This window comes from Lepidochelys kempii, chromosome 24, assembly GCF_965140265.1.
Source record: "Lepidochelys kempii isolate rLepKem1 chromosome 24, rLepKem1.hap2, whole genome shotgun sequence".
Lineage (NCBI taxonomy): Eukaryota > Metazoa > Chordata > Testudines > Cheloniidae > Lepidochelys > Lepidochelys kempii.
The window spans coordinates 645,024-662,037 of NC_133279.1; the positions used below are offsets into that span (position 1 = coordinate 645,024).

Here is a 17,014-nt window from a genome sequence, read left to right on the forward strand (position 1 = left end):
CTGTGTTGCCTCCATCTCCATTGAAGGAGTCAAACAAGACGGCTGGGGTAGTGGTGGCTGAACCCCCTAAAATGGCATGCAGCTCATCATAGAAGCGGCATGTTTGGGGCTCTGACCCGGAGTGGCCGTTCGCCTCTCTGGTTTTCTGGTAGGCTTGCCTCAGCTCCTTCAGTTTTACGCGGCACTCCTTCGGGTCCCTGTTATGGCCTCTGTCCTTCATGCCCTGGGAGATTTTGACAAAGGTTTTGGCATTTCGAAAACTGGAATGGAGTTCTGATAGCACGGATTCCTCTCCCCAAACAGCGATCAGATCCCGTACCTCCCATTCGGTCCATGCTGGAGCTCTTTTGCGATTCTGGGACTCCATCATGGTCACCTCTGCTGATGAGCTCTGCATGGTCACCTGCAGCTTGGCACGCTGGCCAAACAGGAAATGAGATTCAAAAGTTCGCAGTTCTTTTCCTGTCTACCTGGCCAGTGCCTCTGAGTTGAGAATGCTGTCCAGAGCGGTCACAATGGAGCACTCTGGGATAGCTCCCGGAGGCCAATACCGTCGAATTGTGTCCACAGTACCCCAAATTTGACCCGGCAAGGCCGATTTAAGCGCTAATCCACTTGTCAGGGGTGGAGTAAGGAAATCGATTTTCCTTTAGAGCCCTTTAAGTCGAAATACAGGGCTTCATCGTGTGGACGGGTGCAGGTTTACATCGATTTAACGCTGCTAAATTCGACCTAAAGTCCTAGTGTAGACCAGGGCTGACTGTCCACCGGGTGCAGACAGGGTCGCACCCACCAATAAGATGCTCCCCCTTCCGAGTCACAGGGAAAACTGCTCAGGACCTGGAAAGAGAGGCCCGGGACATGCTGGCTTTGGGGGGGATCCAGCCATCGGCCAGCCCCTGTGCCTCCCCGGTGGTGCTGGTTCACAAAAAGGACGGGTCGGTCCGGTTCTGTGTGGACTATCGGAAGCTCAATGCCATCATTGTATCGGATGCCTACCCCATGCCCAGGCCTGACGAGCTCCTAGACAAGCTGTGAGGAGCCCGGTACCTTACCACCATGGACCTTACAAAGGGCTACTGGCAAGTGCCGCTGGATGCAGATGCCCGGCTGAAATCGGCCTTTATCACCCCTCTGGGTCTCTACGAGTTCCTGACCCTGCCTTTTGCCCTCAAGGGAGCGCCGGCCACCTTCCAACGCATGGTGGACCAGCTACTGAGGGGGATGGAGAGTTTTGCCGTGGCATATATTGATGACATCTGTGTCTTTAGCCAGACCTGGGAGGACCACGTGTCCCAGGTTAGACAAGTGCTGGACCGACTCCAGGGGGCTGGGCTGACTGTAAAAGTGGAGAAGTGCAAGGTGGGGATGGCTGAAGTATCTTACCTGGGCCATCGGGTGGGGAGCGGCCGCCTAAAGCCGGAACCAGCCAAGGTGGAGGTGATCAGAGACTGGCCCGCTCCCCACACCAAAAAGCAGGTCCAAGCCTTTATTGGGATGGCAGGATACTACCGAAGATTTGTACCCCACTTTAGCACCATAGCCTCCCCCATCACTGAGCTATGCAAGAAGGGGAAGCCGGACAAGGTGGTCTGGACCGAGCAGTGCCAGGAGGCTTTCCGGGCGCTGAAGGAGACTCTGGTCAGTGGCCTAGTTCTGGCAAATCCTTTTTTTGACAAGCCCTTTGTGGTGTTCACCGAAGCCTCAGACACGGGACTGGGGGCGGTGTTAATGCAGAAGGATGAAAAGGGGGAGAGACACCCCATCGTGTACCTGAGCAAGAAGTTGCCACCCCGGGAGCAAAACTACGTGGCCATCGAGAAGGAGTGCCTGGCCATGGTGTGGGCCCTCAAGAAACTAGAGCCCTATCTCTTCGGGCGACACTTCACCGTCTACACCGACCACTCTTCCCTGACCTGGCTGCACCAGATGAAAGGAGCCAAGGGGATGGGCGGGGGTGTGTGTGCCCCTCTGCATCACAGTCCCCCACCCCCTGGGAGGGCCCCTGCTCCTCTCGCCCAAGGGGCTTCCAGGCATCAGAGCGGGATGGGCTCCCTGGGGTGCCAGCTAGCCCCTGCCCAGGGGCATGAGCCTCCTCGCCTCCCCGGGGCTCAGCTGGGAATCCCCGGGCACTGAGCCAGTCACACTCAGCCCCTGGGGCCCCAAACCAGGCCCTGCTCAGGGAGCTGGAGGCCCAGTGCTAGCAGCTGGCTCCTAGCGGGCCCATCGCTGAGCCGGGCTGGAGTTTGTGGGCTGTGCGGGGCACTGGGGGGTCCATAACCCCAAGACACGCGTCTGGCTCTCGCGTGGGAATGAGACCCCCCTCCCCCGGGGGAATCTGTGCAGCCCTCTACCACCCCCACCCTGCCCCCCCTTCCCCTTCCCCCACCACCTGTGTGACTCTGGTGTTCCCAGCCCAAACTATGATCTTTTATGACCCTTTACACCATTCATAAACCTTTACAGTCCCCACCGCAAGGACATGCCACCTCCTTACGGGAAGGCTGGGCAGGGACGAGGAAGTGGTGCCCCAGACGTCCCACCCAGCCGCTGCCTGCAGAGCCCGTGTCTGGGGCCGTCCGAGGGCCGGGCGAGCAGGCAGCGCCCTCCCAGCTACGTGTCCACAGCCCTGCACGCCCCTGGGCCTCAGCCCCGCACCGTGCCCGGGCGTGAGGCGGCCCCCTGCTGCCCACGGCATCGGGACACACGGCCAGAGTGTAGGGTTGGCACGGCAGCGCATGGAGCTGTCTGCACAGCAGCCCCTCCCCTGGCTCCCGGTGTCCATCGCTGGGCTGGCATTGCCCTCTGCCAGCCGTCAGTCGTGGTGCAGCCCCGTGTCTGCCACCCACAGGCCTGTTCGGGTGGACGCCTGACTGCACAGACCGGGGAGCAGCAGCTGTGACCCCAGGGAAGCCACTTTCACCCCCCAGGGCCAGGCCCCCTGCTAACGGGGGGAGGCGGGCCAGCGTAGCAGAACCCAGGCCAGGCGTGGGCTCTGGACACTCCCCCAGCAGCTACCAGCCATTCTTCAGCAGGCACCATGGCCTAGTGGTGAGAGCAGCGGTCAGGAGTTGTGGGTTCTGTTCCCCTTCTGCCACTGATTGACTTGGGCAAATCTCTTCACCCCCACGGGCTTCTCCCTAGGGCGGTTGGGATGTCCAAGGTCTCTGGGGCAGCTGCTGGAAGGTGCTACACAAAGGCCAAAGATTTGTACGAGGGAGCGGGACCCAGATGCGTACAGCCAGCAAGAGTGTGCCTGGGTGCCTCCTCCAGGGCTGGGTCCCACCGCGGGGGTGGCATAACCCGCAGTCTCTGTGTTACTTCAAGGGGTAAATGACATTTCACTTTCCCCACACCACTCAAGATTTACAGCCCTCTGTCATAGCCTCCCTTAGTCGGCTCCTTTCCAAGCTGAAGCTGTCCCAGGTTTAATCTCCTCATACGGAAGCTGTTCCAGCCCCCTGACGGTTTTTGTTGCCCTTCTCTGCCCCTTTTCCAAGGCTAATACGTCTTTCGGAGAGGGGGCGACCAGCCCCGCAGGCCGTGTTCGGGCGGGGGATACCAGGGGTTTACATCGTGCCATTACGATATTTACTGTCTCATTGTCTATCCCCTTCCCTAGCAGGGCCTAGCACCGTGTCCTCTACTTAGCCAGCCGCTGCACGCTGAGCACGTTTCCAGAGAACCAGGCACGATGATGCGGCTGGTGCTCAGCAAGGGGCCGGGCCCCGAACTGTCCTGTCCTGGGGACCCTCGCTCAGGCTCAGACTCAGCTGCACTTCAGAGACCCCAGCGCAGCGTCAGGCGCCTCCTCTGAGCGGCCAGGGGAGCTGCTGCGAACACAGACATGCCCAGCAGGAGGCAGCGTCGCTCGAGCAATGAGCTGCCCTCACCGCCCAACAGGGGCCACAGGGATGTGGGAAGGGCTGGGGCAGGAGGGGAGGAGCCCACTGGATCACACCGTGAGCTTCCTGCACCGAGTTTCCCCGAGCTGGACACCAGAGGGAGAATTGCACCCACAAAGGCAGCAGAGCACCCCGACTTCCTGACTGCAGCAACTCTCAGCCAGCAGCGTAACAGCCGGTGGGTTATGAGAATAGCCTTACCACCGAGAACAGAAAGTTACAGCAAAGACCAGCTGGGTTAGTCCAGAACCCAGAGCCCTCTGACCCCTCTTCAGTCCCAGTCCAGAAGCTTCCCCTGGGTAGCCCATACTAACCAACCCCACCTGGCCCCTCCCCAGTCCTTTCTCCGCCAGCTGTGTCCTAAGGCGGGGGGACACCCAGGGTCCTTTGTTCCTGGGTGCCAAATTCTGGGCAATTGGAGTGACCATTGTGGTCTGGGACTCTTCCTGGCTCTCCAGGCCCCAGGCAGCCTGGGTGGGTCATACCTGTGTGTCTGGGTCCCTGCAAAGAGCAAACAACCCTTTCCCTCACCTAGTTACCCATGCAGCGGATGGGGAAACTGAGGCACAGACAATAGCCATCCAAAATATTATGAAAAATTCCCACTGCGACACAGCCCAGCCCAGTCCGCTGGGTGGGGCCTCCCTCCCTCCCCACCTGCTCGCAGGTGCTGCTATAAAGCTCCAGTCCCAAAGCCGCTCCCAGTTCCCAATTCCTGGATTGTCGAGAGCCCTGCGGGCTAACGGGAGGCGCAGCCCCACCAGGCGAGGCAGAGAGAGACAGAGCCCGGTGCTGGGACACCTGGGGCCAAGCCCCGACCCCACCAGCCGCCATGAAGCCCAGAAGCCTGAGCACAGATGCCCTGCGGCTGGGTCTAGTCCTGCTGCTGCTGGCCACAGGTGAGCCTTAGTCTCCAGGAGCTGCTGGGAGGGGGCCATCGGGCCTGAGCAGCACTTGTGGGCTCAGACCCACCCCAGGGCACTGGGCTGCTCAGATGGGGCCTATCAGCTCTTGCTGCCAACACGGGGCTGGTTTCACTGCTGATCTGCCCCTCAACAGGGGGACAATGGGCGAGTGGGGCCTGATCGTCCCAGATGCCCAGTGACCCAGAGGACCATGGGCAGCACCTGTCACTCCTGGGGTCCCCTCTGCCCAGGCCCCGCCAGGGCGCAGTGTTCCTAGGGTGCCCTCTGCGCAGCCCCACCCAGGGCTCTGTGTTCATGGGGTCCCCTCTCCCCTGGGCTGGGTGCTTTGGGGAGCCCCTTCTCCTCCCCCGAGCCCCTTTCTGACGGTGCCCAGGAACTCCCGGGTTGGGACCCAGGAGGGCGTTGGCCGACAGCCATTGGCCGACACTCCCCAGGGGCTGACGCAGGTGTGTCTGGACTGTGTCGGTCTGGCTGAGCCCAGTGCTAACGGCCCAGGACCAGTCAGGGAAGCCCAGCAGGGAACGTCCGGTCCAGGACCCCCGGGGGCAGCATGTGGGTCCCTTCCTGAGAGTGCAGGGAGCCCACGCCCCGAGTGACCTGCCAGGAGGCCGGGACACGCGCCCCAAGAGAAGGGGGGATGTTAGCCCCAGGCTGGTGCTGGCTGCAGGACAGGCCCCAGCTGCGGGCTCAGGTCGAGGGCGTCTTTATCAGTCCCAGGACTGCGTGGCCCATGGGCCGCCTGTGAGCGGGGCAGTGCTGCCCACTGGCCGGCCGGGCTCTGGGCATCGGGGTGGGCTGCTGTGTTAGCGGCAGGAATTGCTCAGCGGGACGCCGCAGCGGGGCGCTGCGAGGCCCAGGAAGGATGGGGTCAGAGCCTCAGCGCTCCAGGGCTGGAGCCCCGGCCGCCCGCACTGCCTGGGGGGTGTCGGCAGGCGGAGGAGAGGCAGGGAGGGCCCTGCCCATGGGGTCAGCGCCGTTCCTCCAGGCACCTTCCACAGCAAGGAGGGAGGCAGAGGCTGCTGGAGCCCCTTGTGGGCAGGACACTCTGGTCAGGCTGGCGCTGCGAGGCCCCCGCTCTGGACCCCCGGCTACCGTCGCCAACGAAAGCCACTTGGGGAAGGAGCCAAGTCAAAATCCAAACCAACGGGCCAGAACGCAGAGCCCAGTCCAGCCCAGCCCGCCCCACGGCTCGCTCCACATGGGGCACACAGGTCTGGGGAGCTTTCCAGGGAACCCAGGGGTGGGGGCAGCTCCCCGGGGACCCTGCAGGGCTTGTCTTTACGAGGGACATCGGGCAGCTCCAGGTGGGACCCCAAGGGCTCCCGAAACCCGGCTCCACGCACCGAGTCCGGCCTCCAGACACGGGGCTCGGGGAAGGTGCCTGATACGCAGCGGGGCTGAGCTGTGCTGGAGCCCAGGGATCGCTGGGCGGGGCCCACATCAGACCCCACATCGGGGTGTTGGAGCCCCAGCAGCGCAGCCCCTCTCCGAGTTCGGGGGTGGGAGGGGGACTCGATGTGTCAGTCTGCGGCCCCAGGCGCTCCAGTTGCTCCCATCCAACCAGCACGGGGATCATCAGCACAGCCCCGGGACCTGTCCCCACAGGCCACCCCCGGCTCCTGCAGGACCCCCAGGCAACAGTGACGTGCCCCCTCCTTGTCTGACCCCTGCCTAGGAGCCACTTCATCCCCTCGGGGTCACCGGCTGCCCCCCTTGTCCCTGTGACAGGCCAGGCCTTGGCTGAGCCCTGGGAGCTTTCGGCCTCGCTGGGACCTTGTGGCAGTGAGTTCCCCAGGCTCATCACGTGCTGTGTAAAATAACTGCCCCTGACTCGTGGGCGCCTGATGGCCCTGGGGGTTTCTGCTCCTCACTTGAACCCCGCATTTTGTTCTGTTTTCTCTGAACTGAACAGACCGATTCTCTCCTAGGAAACACGACCACCGACACAGCCACAGCCAGCATGACAACCGCCAGCGACACGACCACCCCCATGCCCCAAGGGGACACAACCACCCCTGGGCCTCCCAGTGACACAACCACCCCTGGGCCTCCCAGTGACACAATCACCCCCACACTCCCCGGTGACACGACTACCCCCGGGCCTCCCAGCGAGACGACTACCCCCAGTCGTCCTGGTGACACGACTACCCCCGGTGACACAACCACCCCCGGGCCTTCTGGCGACACAAGCACTCCTGGGTCTCCTGGCAACACAACCACCCCTGAGCCTCCCGGCGACACAACCACCCCTGGGTCTCCTGGCGACACAACGACCCTAGCACCCCCTGGTGACACAACCACACCCACACTCCCCGGTGACACGACTACCCCTGGGCCTCCCAGCGAGACGACTACCCCCAGTCCTCCTGGCGACACGACTACCCCTGGTGACACAACCACCCCTGGGCCTCCTGGCGACACAACGACCCCGGCACCCCCTGGCGACACAACCACCCCTGAGCCTCCCGGTGACACAACCACCCCTGGGTCTCCTGGCGACACAATGACCCCAGCACCCCCTGGTGACACAACCACACCCACACTCCCCGGTGACACGACTACCCCTGGGCCTCCCAGCGAGACGACTACCCCCAGTCCTCCTGGCGACACGACTACCCTTGGTGACACAACCACCCCTGGGCCTCCTGGCGACACAACGACCCCGGCACCCCCTGGCGACACAACCACCCCTGAGCCTCCCGGTGACACAACCACCCTGGCACCCCCTGGCGACACAACCACCCCTGAGACTCCCGGCGACACAACTACCCTTGGGCCTCCTGGTGACACGACTACCCCCGGTGACACAACCACCCCTGGGCCTCCTGGCGACACAACCACCCCCATGCCCCAAGGGGACACAACCACCCCTGGGCCTCCCAGTGACACAATCACCCCCACACTCCCCGGTGACACGACTACCCCGGCACCCCCTGGTGACACAACCACCCCGGCCCCCCTCGGTGACACAACCACCCCCACACTCCCCGGTGACACAGCCACCCCCGGGCCTCCTGGCGACACGACCGTCCCTGGTGATGTGACCGCCACCAAAATTGCAAACACCACTCCCCCCGGCAGCACCAACACAACCTCAACCCGGAGCCCCTCCACGACAGTCGTGATCCGAATCTCTCTGTTGTTCCGCATTGTGAACAGGATCTTCGACAACTCTCTTCTCGACCCCAACTCCATTAACTACCTGAAGTTGCAAGTCACTATCCAGATCATGGTGAGCACAGCAGCCCCTTCCTCCCCTCCCGGCACCCTGCCCCGGCCTGCCAGCTGCGGGTGGCTGCCAGGCCCAGGCTGGGGGCTTCGCGGGGAGCTCCATCGAGCTGCCGTGCAATGAGCCTTCGGGCCTCTGGTGGCTGCTGCCGTTCGGGCTCCACACACAGAGACCCCATGGAGCAGGGAGGGGAGACACCCCCACCCCACCCCCCGGCCCAGCCCTGGGCACCAGGCCCCTCAGCCCCAGAGTCTCCTGTCCTGGAGCAGTGAAGGGACAGACCCTCAATCCTGTCTGGGGAGCCCCCTCCCCGGGACCCTGCCCTCAGCTCTGGGCCCCTCTGCCCCTCTCCAGCCAGCTGTGGGGAGACACCCCGTGCCCCTGCACCCCAGCGAAGAGCACAAAGAAGAACAAGGAAGGTTGGCAGGGGCCGGGGCAGATCCGCCAAGCTGGGTGCTCCCAGCCTCCCCGAGCTGGCTGGGTGCTGGCGGTGACCCTGTTCCCCTCTGTCTGTGACAGTACGGCAAGATCTATGGCTGCCCAACGTGCCCGAATGGGCAGAACTACCTGGGATTGACTGATCTGCGTTTCAGGTACAGTGTGTGCCATGGGGCTGCCCCAGCTGTGGGCAGGGGAGGGCTGGGGTGGGGGAGAAAGGTGAGGAGAGAGAGGCTAAATCTGTGAGCATGTGACCCTGGGGGGTCACATCTGAGCAGCCCAGAGCTTTGGCTGCCTGAGGCTGTGCTGGGCAGGTGTGCTGCCCTGGGGAGGGGGCGGAGGTGCTGGGGCAGGGGCAGATGGGGACATAAGGAGGGACGGTTCAAGGGGGTTGTGGGTGGGGCAGCTGGTGCAGGGCCCAGTGGGTAGTATGGGGAAATTGGTGCAGGGCTAGGTGGCAGGTGGGGGGCAGACGAATGGTGTGGGAAGGCCAGTGCAGGGGCAGGTGGGAAGGGGGGGTTGGGGCAGGGGCAGGTGGGAAGGGGGGGGTTGGGGCAGAGGCAGGTGGGAAGGGGGGGGTTGGGGCAGAGGCAGGTGGGAAGGGGGGGGTTGGGGCAGAGGCAGGTGGGAAGGGGGGAGGTTGGGGCAGGGGCAGGTGGGAAGGGGGGGGTTGGGGCAGAGGCAGGTGGGAAGGGGGGGGTTGGGGCAGGGGCAGGTGGGAAGGGGGGAGGTTGGGGCAGGGGCAGGTGGGAAGGGGGGGGTTGGGGCAGAGGCAGGTGGGAAGGGGGGGGTTGGTGCAGGGGCAGGTGGGAAGGGGGGAGGTTGGGGCAGGGGCAGGTGGGAATGGGGAGGTTGGTGCAGGGGCAGGTGGGAATGGAGGAGCCGGAGCAGGGGCAGGTGGGAAGGGGGGGGTTGGGGCAGAGGCAGGTGGGAAGGGGGGGGTTGGGGCAGAGGCAGGTGGGAATAGGGGAGGTTGGTGCAGGGGCAGGTGGGAAGGGGGGGGTTGGGGCAGGGGCAGGTGGGAAGGGGGGGGTTGGGGCAGAGGCAGGTGGGAAGGGGGGGGTTGGGGCAGAGGCAGGTGGGAATAGGGGAGGTTGGTGCAGGGGGACGGGAAGGGCCGGGGCCAGACCCAGTTAACGCCCCCTCTCCGGCACGCTCGGCAGCCAGGGCTCGGTGGTGACAGAGTCCGTCCTGCTGTACCGAGTGAGCGACGACACCAGCATCAGCGCCGCTGACATTGAGCAGCAGCTGAGACAAAGGCTGGGCAGGAATAACAGCTTTGATGGGCTCCAGCTGGACAGTATCCGCGGTGAGCAGGCTCCAGCCGGGCCCCACAGTGTGGCGACAGCCACGTGTCTGGGGGTCCCTGTCCTGGGGGGCTCAGCCCATGGCTGAGGAGGGCTGGTGTCCTTGGCCCTTGTGCAGAGCTCTGTGGAGACTGGGCTGCCCTCGGGGGCTCCTCCAGCTCCCAGCAGAGCCCCCTGGCTGGGCTGCTTTGGGGCGTGTCTGTGGAGGGTGCCTGCCCTGCCCTGCCAGCCCGGCCCAGCCTGTATCTGTCCCAGGGAGGGAGCGAGGGTTTCTGGGCCCCCTGGCAGGGCGCCCATTCAGAGCCGTCCTCGCTGACCCTGCGGCTGGGCCCCCGGCCATCAACTCAGCCTCTTCCCAGCACCCCTGGGCCAGCCCCTTTCCCACAGCCCCTTTCCCTGGCTCTTCTGCCTGGCCAGCTGCGTCCCCTGGCGTGGGCCCCTCTACGGGATCCCTCCCCTCCGGGTCCTCCCCAGCCCTGACTGCTCCTACTTGTGTTTCAGCCAGTTTTATCGGTACAAGTTCGCCCACCTCGGCGCCAGCACCCCTGGTGCCCGGCTGGGGCATCGCCCTGCTGGTCCTGGTCTGCATTGGGCTGGTGCTGAGCATTCTCCTCTTCATCCTGCTGGTGAGTGCCCCCCGCTGCCCATCCCTCCGGCCTCAGGCCCCTCCAGCCGCTCTCCTTCTCCCTGCCTGACCCCTGCATCCCCTCCACGCCCCCGCTCACCAGCCTCCTCTCGCCCCTCTAGATCATCTCCATGTGCTGCAGGAGGAGCCAAGGGAGCCTGGATCTGTTCAGCTCAATGACCTCGTACCAGACCATGAGCAAGTAGCATGAAGCGTGCCCCCTATGATGAGGTAAGCACTGGGGCCTGGTCCTGCCCCAATGCCTGTCTCCGCACACTGCCTGGATTCACCCCTGGACGCCAGTGCCCGGCACATGGCAGCCCTGCCTGGCACACGCTGCAGGTGCCAGTGGCTGGTGAAGATGGTGGATGCCCCCCACATTGCTCACAGGGGTGGGGGATTTAGGGGGCAGAGGTTTGGTCAGCTCATCCCAGAAAATCTCACCAGAGAGAACACAAACCCTGGGCTGGAGAGGGAGGGGCTGCAGCCCAGGTCCCGTGGGGCAGCCTCTGACCTTGCCCCTGGCCCCCCTCACTGAGTTAATCACTAACAGGGCAGCTCCTGGCTGATGTGAAACCAGCAGCTAATGGCTCTGCCCGCTCTGCCCCCACGGCTCTGCCCGGGTCCTGCCCTGGGACCAGGGCTCGGATGGTCCGTACCCCCGCCCCATCGCTCTCCATTCCCATGGGGGCTCGGCGCGGCTCCAGCGGGACCCTCAGCAGGGCTGTTTGGGGAGAGAAAGAAGGAGCCACCGGCTCCTCCGCCTCAGCCTGGGAAGAGCGTTAGGTGTGGCTGGGGGCGAGTAACCCCTGACCAGCCCCCGGCCCCGCTGGCTTCTGCAGCCCCTGCAGGTCCTGCGCCAGACAGGGCGTTTGCTGAACGCTCGGCCCTAGTTCGGCAGCAATTCACTCCGGGCCGGTCTCTGGTCAGACGAGATGGTCACCATGGGCCGGCCGGCCTGGGACAGTCCAACCTAGACTCTGTGACTCCTGTTGCTGTCTGTGGGGAATGAGCCCCCTGCCTTGCTCCAGAGGGGCGGGGGCCTGGAGTGGGGCTGGGATCAGAGGGTGCAACAGTGGGTCGGGGGACGGAGTGAGAGGGGGGTCAGAGGGTGTGTCACGGAGTCCCTGGGCGATGCTCTGGAACTGCTCCCTATGAAGCCAGGCAGGACTCTGGGGAAGTCTACTTTCTGTGAGCAGCCTGTCTTCAGGACACACAGCTCACACAGCTTTCACCTTCCTGGGTCTGACCTCGGAGCATTCAGCATCCTCTGCCCCTCCGTGCGCTTCCCCCCAGCGAGTCCGCTCAGGCGGGGCTCCTGGGGGAGCCAGAGGGTCCTGCACCCCAATTCCGCAGTCAGACGGGACTCTCAGCCAGCCAGTAAAACAGAAGGTTTATTAGACGACAGGAACATGGTCTAAAACAGAGCTTGCAGGTGCAGAGAAGGGGACCCCTCAGCTGGGTCCATTTTGGGGGGCAGTGAGCCAGACGACCACCTCTGCACTTCACTCCATGTCCCAGCCAGACCCAAACTGACTCCCTCCAGCCCCTCCTCCTCTGGGCTTTGTCCCTTTCCCGGCCAGGAGGGCACCTGATTCCTTTGTTCTCCAACCCTTTAGCTCTCACCTTGCAGGGGGGAAGGGCCCAGGCCATCAGTTGCCAGGAAACAGGGTGTCGGCCATTCTCTGTGTCCAGACTCCTGCACACACCGGCCCTCTAGGGCTCTGCAATGATCATACACCCTTACCCCACCACCTAGATACTTAAGAACTGCCTAGGGGAAACTGAGGCACCCCCATACTATTCAGAGGAAACATTAAGAAGAGTCCCACTTCGTCACATCTCTCCCCCCTTCGAGATCGAACTGAGCGGGGTCACTTTAGCCGGTGACCTGGGGAAGTTCGAAGCCACCAACCTTCCCATGGATGCCCCAGCCTTCCTTGGTAGGAGTTACACCAGGCCCTTCCAGTTTCACGCCCTCCCTTAGGTCGGGGGTGGTCGATAGCACTCGCAGGCCGCATGTGGGAAGGTTTATGCAGCCCATGCCCTTTGGCCACCCCAAGAATGTCTCCCCATTGACCATCACCTTCTGCTCCCACTGGAGATCCGAGGGGCCTGGCCCCAGGAAACTCCACACAGACATATAGGTTGGGACCAGGAGTGGGAGCCTGTCCACATCCCCAACCATCTGGCTGACGGAGTCTATGGCCTTAGGACCCAGCAAGGGAGCTAGACACCGGGGCTTTTCCGCAGGGTCCCCTTGGTTCAAATCGCCAGCCTGCTCAAAGGCAGTGAGGTGGCATCCACATCCCCCCACTCCTTAACCAGGGGCAGCAATTTAGTCTCGAGGTTCCCTGCGGAACTGGCCCCCCAGGGTCTATCCCCACTCACCCCGGGGAGGTCCCCTAGGCCTCTCCACTTCCCACCGCCAGTTCATGCTGCTGCTGCTTCTGCAGCTCTTTCTCGGGCTCTCGCTGTCTCTCACAGTCCTCTTGCTCCCTCGGACTCAGCTCCAATCCTGTCCATCTCCGATCCCCGGATGGGGAACCTGATCGTGAAGACCCCCGTCTGGTCGGGGACAGGAGTCTTGGGGATGCCTGGCTCCCACTCCAGCTGCTCCCAGATCCTGCTATAGCCCCATTGGGGGTCAGGAATCTGTTCCTTAGAGCGGTCATCCTCCTCCAGCTGCACGATTAACTGTGCTTTGGTGAACTTTCCAACGCTCAACCCTCTCTTTTGGCACAGGGTTACAATGTCCTTCTTAAGGAGATGGTGACAGGCCATCACTCCGCTCCTCCCAAGTTGTTGTGGACTCACAGGCCCGTGTGTTCTCAGCTCCCCACGGATTCCAGGGAGAACCCCTAGTGTGCCAGCCCTTCTCGAGGTCACCACCTCTTTGCCAGGGTCGAGCTGCAGACTCCTCCGCCCCTTGGACTGCTCACTGCAATCCCCAGGGGAACCCTGTTACTGCAAAAGTCCTTCTCTCTCCCCGGGCCAAGCCGCAGGCTCCTCCGCCCCTGAGACTGCTCACTGCAGTCCCTAGGGGGACCCCATTACTGCACAGTCCTTCTCGCTAGTCACACACTCCCAGGGGTTAACTGCCCCCCGAAACCGCTCCTCTCTGAGCCTTCAGCACGCCTGGTCCTCGGCAATCCCCCTTCGTGTTACTGCTCCCCAGTCACTTACTGCAGGAAGTGCCATCCACGGGGTGCAGTACATCCCACCGCTGCCACCAGTTGTCACGGAGTCCCTGGGCGATGCTCTGGAACTGCTCCCCATGAAGCCAGTCAGGACTCTGGGGCAGTCTCCTTTCTGTGAGCAGCCTGTCTTCAGGACACACAGCTCACACAGCTTCCACCTTCCCGGTCTGACCTCGGAGCATTCAGCCTCCTCTGCCCCTCCGTGCGCTTCCCCCCAGTGAGTCCACTCAGGTGGGGCTCCTGGGGAAGCCAGAGGGTCCTGCCCCCCAACTTCGCAGTCAGACGGGACTCTCAGCCAGCCAGTAAAACAGAAGGTTTATTAGACGACAGGAACATGGTCTAAAACAGAGCTTGCAGGTGCAGAGAACGGGACCCCTCAGCTGGGTCCATTTTGGGGGGCAGTGAGCCAGACAACCACGTCTGCCCTTCACTCCATGTCCCAGCCAGCCCCAAACTGAAACTCCCTCCAGCCCCTCCTCCTCTGGGCTTTGTTCCTTTCCCGGGCCAGGTGGTCACCTGATTCCTTTGTTCTCCAACCCTTTAGCTCTCACCTCGCAGGGGGGAAGGGCCCAGGCCATCAGTTGCCAGGAAACAGGGTGTCGGCCATTCTCTGTGTCCAGACTCCTGCACACACCGGCCCTCTAGGGCTCTGCAATGACCATACACCCTTACCCCACCACCTAGATACTTAAGAACTGCCTAGGGGAAACTGAGGCACCCCCACACTATTCAGAGGAAACATTAAGAACAGTCCCACTTCGTCACAGGGTGGCTTTGGTAGTGTGGGTAGGGGCAGGGTGAGGTGATGGAGAGGAGGTGGGGTGGTGGGGCAGGGAGAGAGGGGGGTGGGGTCAGAGGATGGCACTGTGGGTGGGGGGATGGAGTGGGGGTGAGGTTGAGGGTGGGGTAGTGGGATGGGGTGGGGTCGCAGAGCGAGGTGGTGGGGCAGGCAGGGAGGGGGGTGGAGGTGGGTCAATGCCTGGCTCTGAGACAAGGCTCTCTACAAATGGCCTCCTTGGCAGCGCTGGCTGGGCCCCTTGCCCATGGATCCCAGGTGGCCCCACTCCTGCCCTGGGACGGGGGGTTAGTGTCACTCTCACGCCCGGTGGGAGGCTCCTGGCTGGGGGATGCCTGCCCTGACGGACGCTGGCCAGGGACCAGGGGGGGCTGTCAGGGCACTGAGTCACTCTGCTGTTCAATGGCCTCAGCCAGACCAGCCCCAGCCCCAGCCCCAGGTCCGGCCCAGGCCAGCCCCAGGCCCAGCGAGGGTGGCCAGGCATATCCAGTTTTATGCCTGGTTGAAAAGGGACTCTGGCGGTTCTGGTCAGCACTGCTCGCCGGTCCATTAAAGGGCAGTTGGCGGTACAGTGGGGCTGCAGAATCCCTGCCCGGCTCCACGCAGCTCCCCGGAAGCAGAGACATACCCCTTAGCTCCTAGGCGCCTCCTCCCACGCCCCAACCCCCTACCCCAGCCCGGAGCCCCCTCCCACACTGTGAACCCCTCGCCTCCACCCCACAACTTGGAGCCCTCTCCTGCACCCCAAACCCCTCATCGCAGGCTCCACTCGAGAGCCCACATCCCAACCCCCTACCCCAGCCTGAAGCCCCCTCCCGCATCCTGAAGCCCTCATTTCTGGCCCCACCCTAGAGCCCTCACACCCTCTGTACCCCAACCCCCTGCCGCAGCCTGGTAAAAATAAGTGAGTGAGGGTCGGGGAGAGCGAGCGACAGAGGGGTGATGGAGTGAGCGGGGACAGGGTGGCCGGGATCGAACAGGACTGGGATCTGTTCGCCAGGGCTCGGCCCAGTGAGCCCCTCCCCAGCCCCAGAGCCCCGGTTTCCATGCCGACAGGGGTACATGGTGGTTGCCTGGTTGGGGGTGGATTGGCCCAGCCTGGCTCTAACCCCATCCCCTCTGCTTCCTCCCAGATCACCGCCAGCAAAGGCACCAACGCCTTCTACGCCAACCCTGCCACGTCAGAGAATCTCTAGGGGGCCACCCCGAGGACCGGCGGGAGCAGAGCTCCCAGCATCGCCGCGTGCTTCCTGCAGCTGGACTCCAGGGTGCCGGGCAGGGCGACAAGGCAGCCCCGGGCAGGGGTTTGCCGCACAGGGGGTTGGATTCACAATTGGGGAGGGGGTGACTGCCCCCCCGACCCTGCAACCCCTGGCCCTGCGATTGGGCCACATGGGGCAAGCACTAATGGGGCAAATTCCTCTCCCACTCCACAAGGGAGGGCAAAGGGGCTGCCCCATATATCCCCCCCAAGCCAACCAGCCTGGGCAGTGCAGGGAGTGGGGCAGGGACTCCCCAGGGGTTGCGTTGGCCTGCACCGCTGGCCTGGGACTCTGTTTTTGTACCTGTGATCTGTAACCACGCCGTTCTGTGATGGCCGCCCCGCTGTGACGGGGAAGTGGGGGTCACAATGTCCTTGGGAAGGTCTGTATTTATAGGGGTGCACAATAAAGGGATCTGTGATGAGTCAGGCTCTTGCTTGGTTTTCTCCTGCACCTCTCGGACGTTTGCTTTGGCAACGCTGCCCGCAGGGCAGGCGAATCAGCGCCACGGTTCATGCGCAGGGGGCTGTGGGACCGGCATCCCTCAGAGCCAGCACCGCCCAGCACACAGCTAACAGCCCAGCAAGTCATCCTGCCATCTAGGGCCAGGGTACCCGGTGCCCTCTCCTGCTCTGACAAAGGGGAGCTCAGCCCCTGAAAATTCCTCCCCTCCAGCCAGGTGAGAGCAGGAGGGCAGCAAAAACGCAGCAAGGAAATGGCTGTGCAGGTGTAAAATGGACTCAAAGAAAAGTCTGGCTCTGAGACTGGCCTCGGTGTGACCAAGAGCCCTGCAGTGCCCAGAATCCTGAGGGGCAGCACGTTGGCAGTGCCCAGAATCCCCCCGGGTGTTACCCAGAGCCCTCTCGTCAGCGCCAAAGCTCTGTCTGGTATTTCAGTGGGACTGAACTGCAGGAAATGGGGTTTCACGGCAGCCACACGTAACCTGCAATGTCACCAAAGGCAAAATTGGACGAGAGGAGGCGGGGGCCATAAAACCATCACGAGGGGCCAGAACAGACCCAGCTGCCCCTTGCTTTAACTGAGCTAGTGCATTGATCTTCCTGAGCCCGGCGTCTCCAGGGGAGCTCTTCAAGGGCTGCCCAGGACCCAGCTGTTTTGATGCTCGGACGCTGAGATGCCTTTCCATGGCCTGGGGTCGTGGGCCTGCTTGGGCAGCGCTGCTTGTTCCTGTGACGGGCATGGGCAGTGTCGTGGGCGAGGGCAGGGACAGACACATAGGGAAGCTGACAGCTGGTAGCCAGACTTCCTGGCCAGGGCTGGATTAACCCATTGGGGTCCTAGGCAAAACACACATAGGGGCCCTAC

The 17,014-nt window shown here is 63.3% G+C and overlaps 1 protein-coding gene across 1 annotated transcript; it reads left to right on the top strand.

The window, feature by feature from the left end:
• The first annotated feature begins 4,737 nt into the window (after positions 1 to 4,737).
• LOC140902877 (mucin-1-like) lies at positions 4,738 to 16,112 on the top strand. The gene is made up of 7 exons (XM_073323468.1): positions 4,738 to 4,804; positions 7,831 to 8,063; positions 8,580 to 8,653; positions 9,662 to 9,807; positions 10,307 to 10,431; positions 10,553 to 10,661; positions 15,560 to 16,112. The coding sequence occupies exons 1-6, from the start codon at positions 4,738 to 4,740 to the stop codon at positions 10,634 to 10,636; spliced, it is 729 nt and encodes a 242-aa protein (XP_073179569.1). The 3' UTR covers positions 10,637 to 10,661; positions 15,560 to 16,112.
• Positions 16,113 to 17,014: the final 902 nt, after the last annotated feature.

Bases quoted from the DNA above. Each gene is read 5' to 3' on its own strand.
- LOC140902877 (XM_073323468.1), top strand. From the start codon at position 4,738: ATGAAGCCCAGAAGCCTGAGCACAGATGCCCTGCGGCTGGGTCTAGTC. The intron at 8,654-9,661 runs GTACAGTGTGTG...CACGCTCGGCAG, and splicing joins TTGACTGATCTGCGTTTCAG to CCAGGGCTCGGTGGTGACAG. The intron at 9,808-10,306 runs GTGAGCAGGCTC...CTTGTGTTTCAG, and splicing joins CCAGCTGGACAGTATCCGCG to CCAGTTTTATCGGTACAAGT.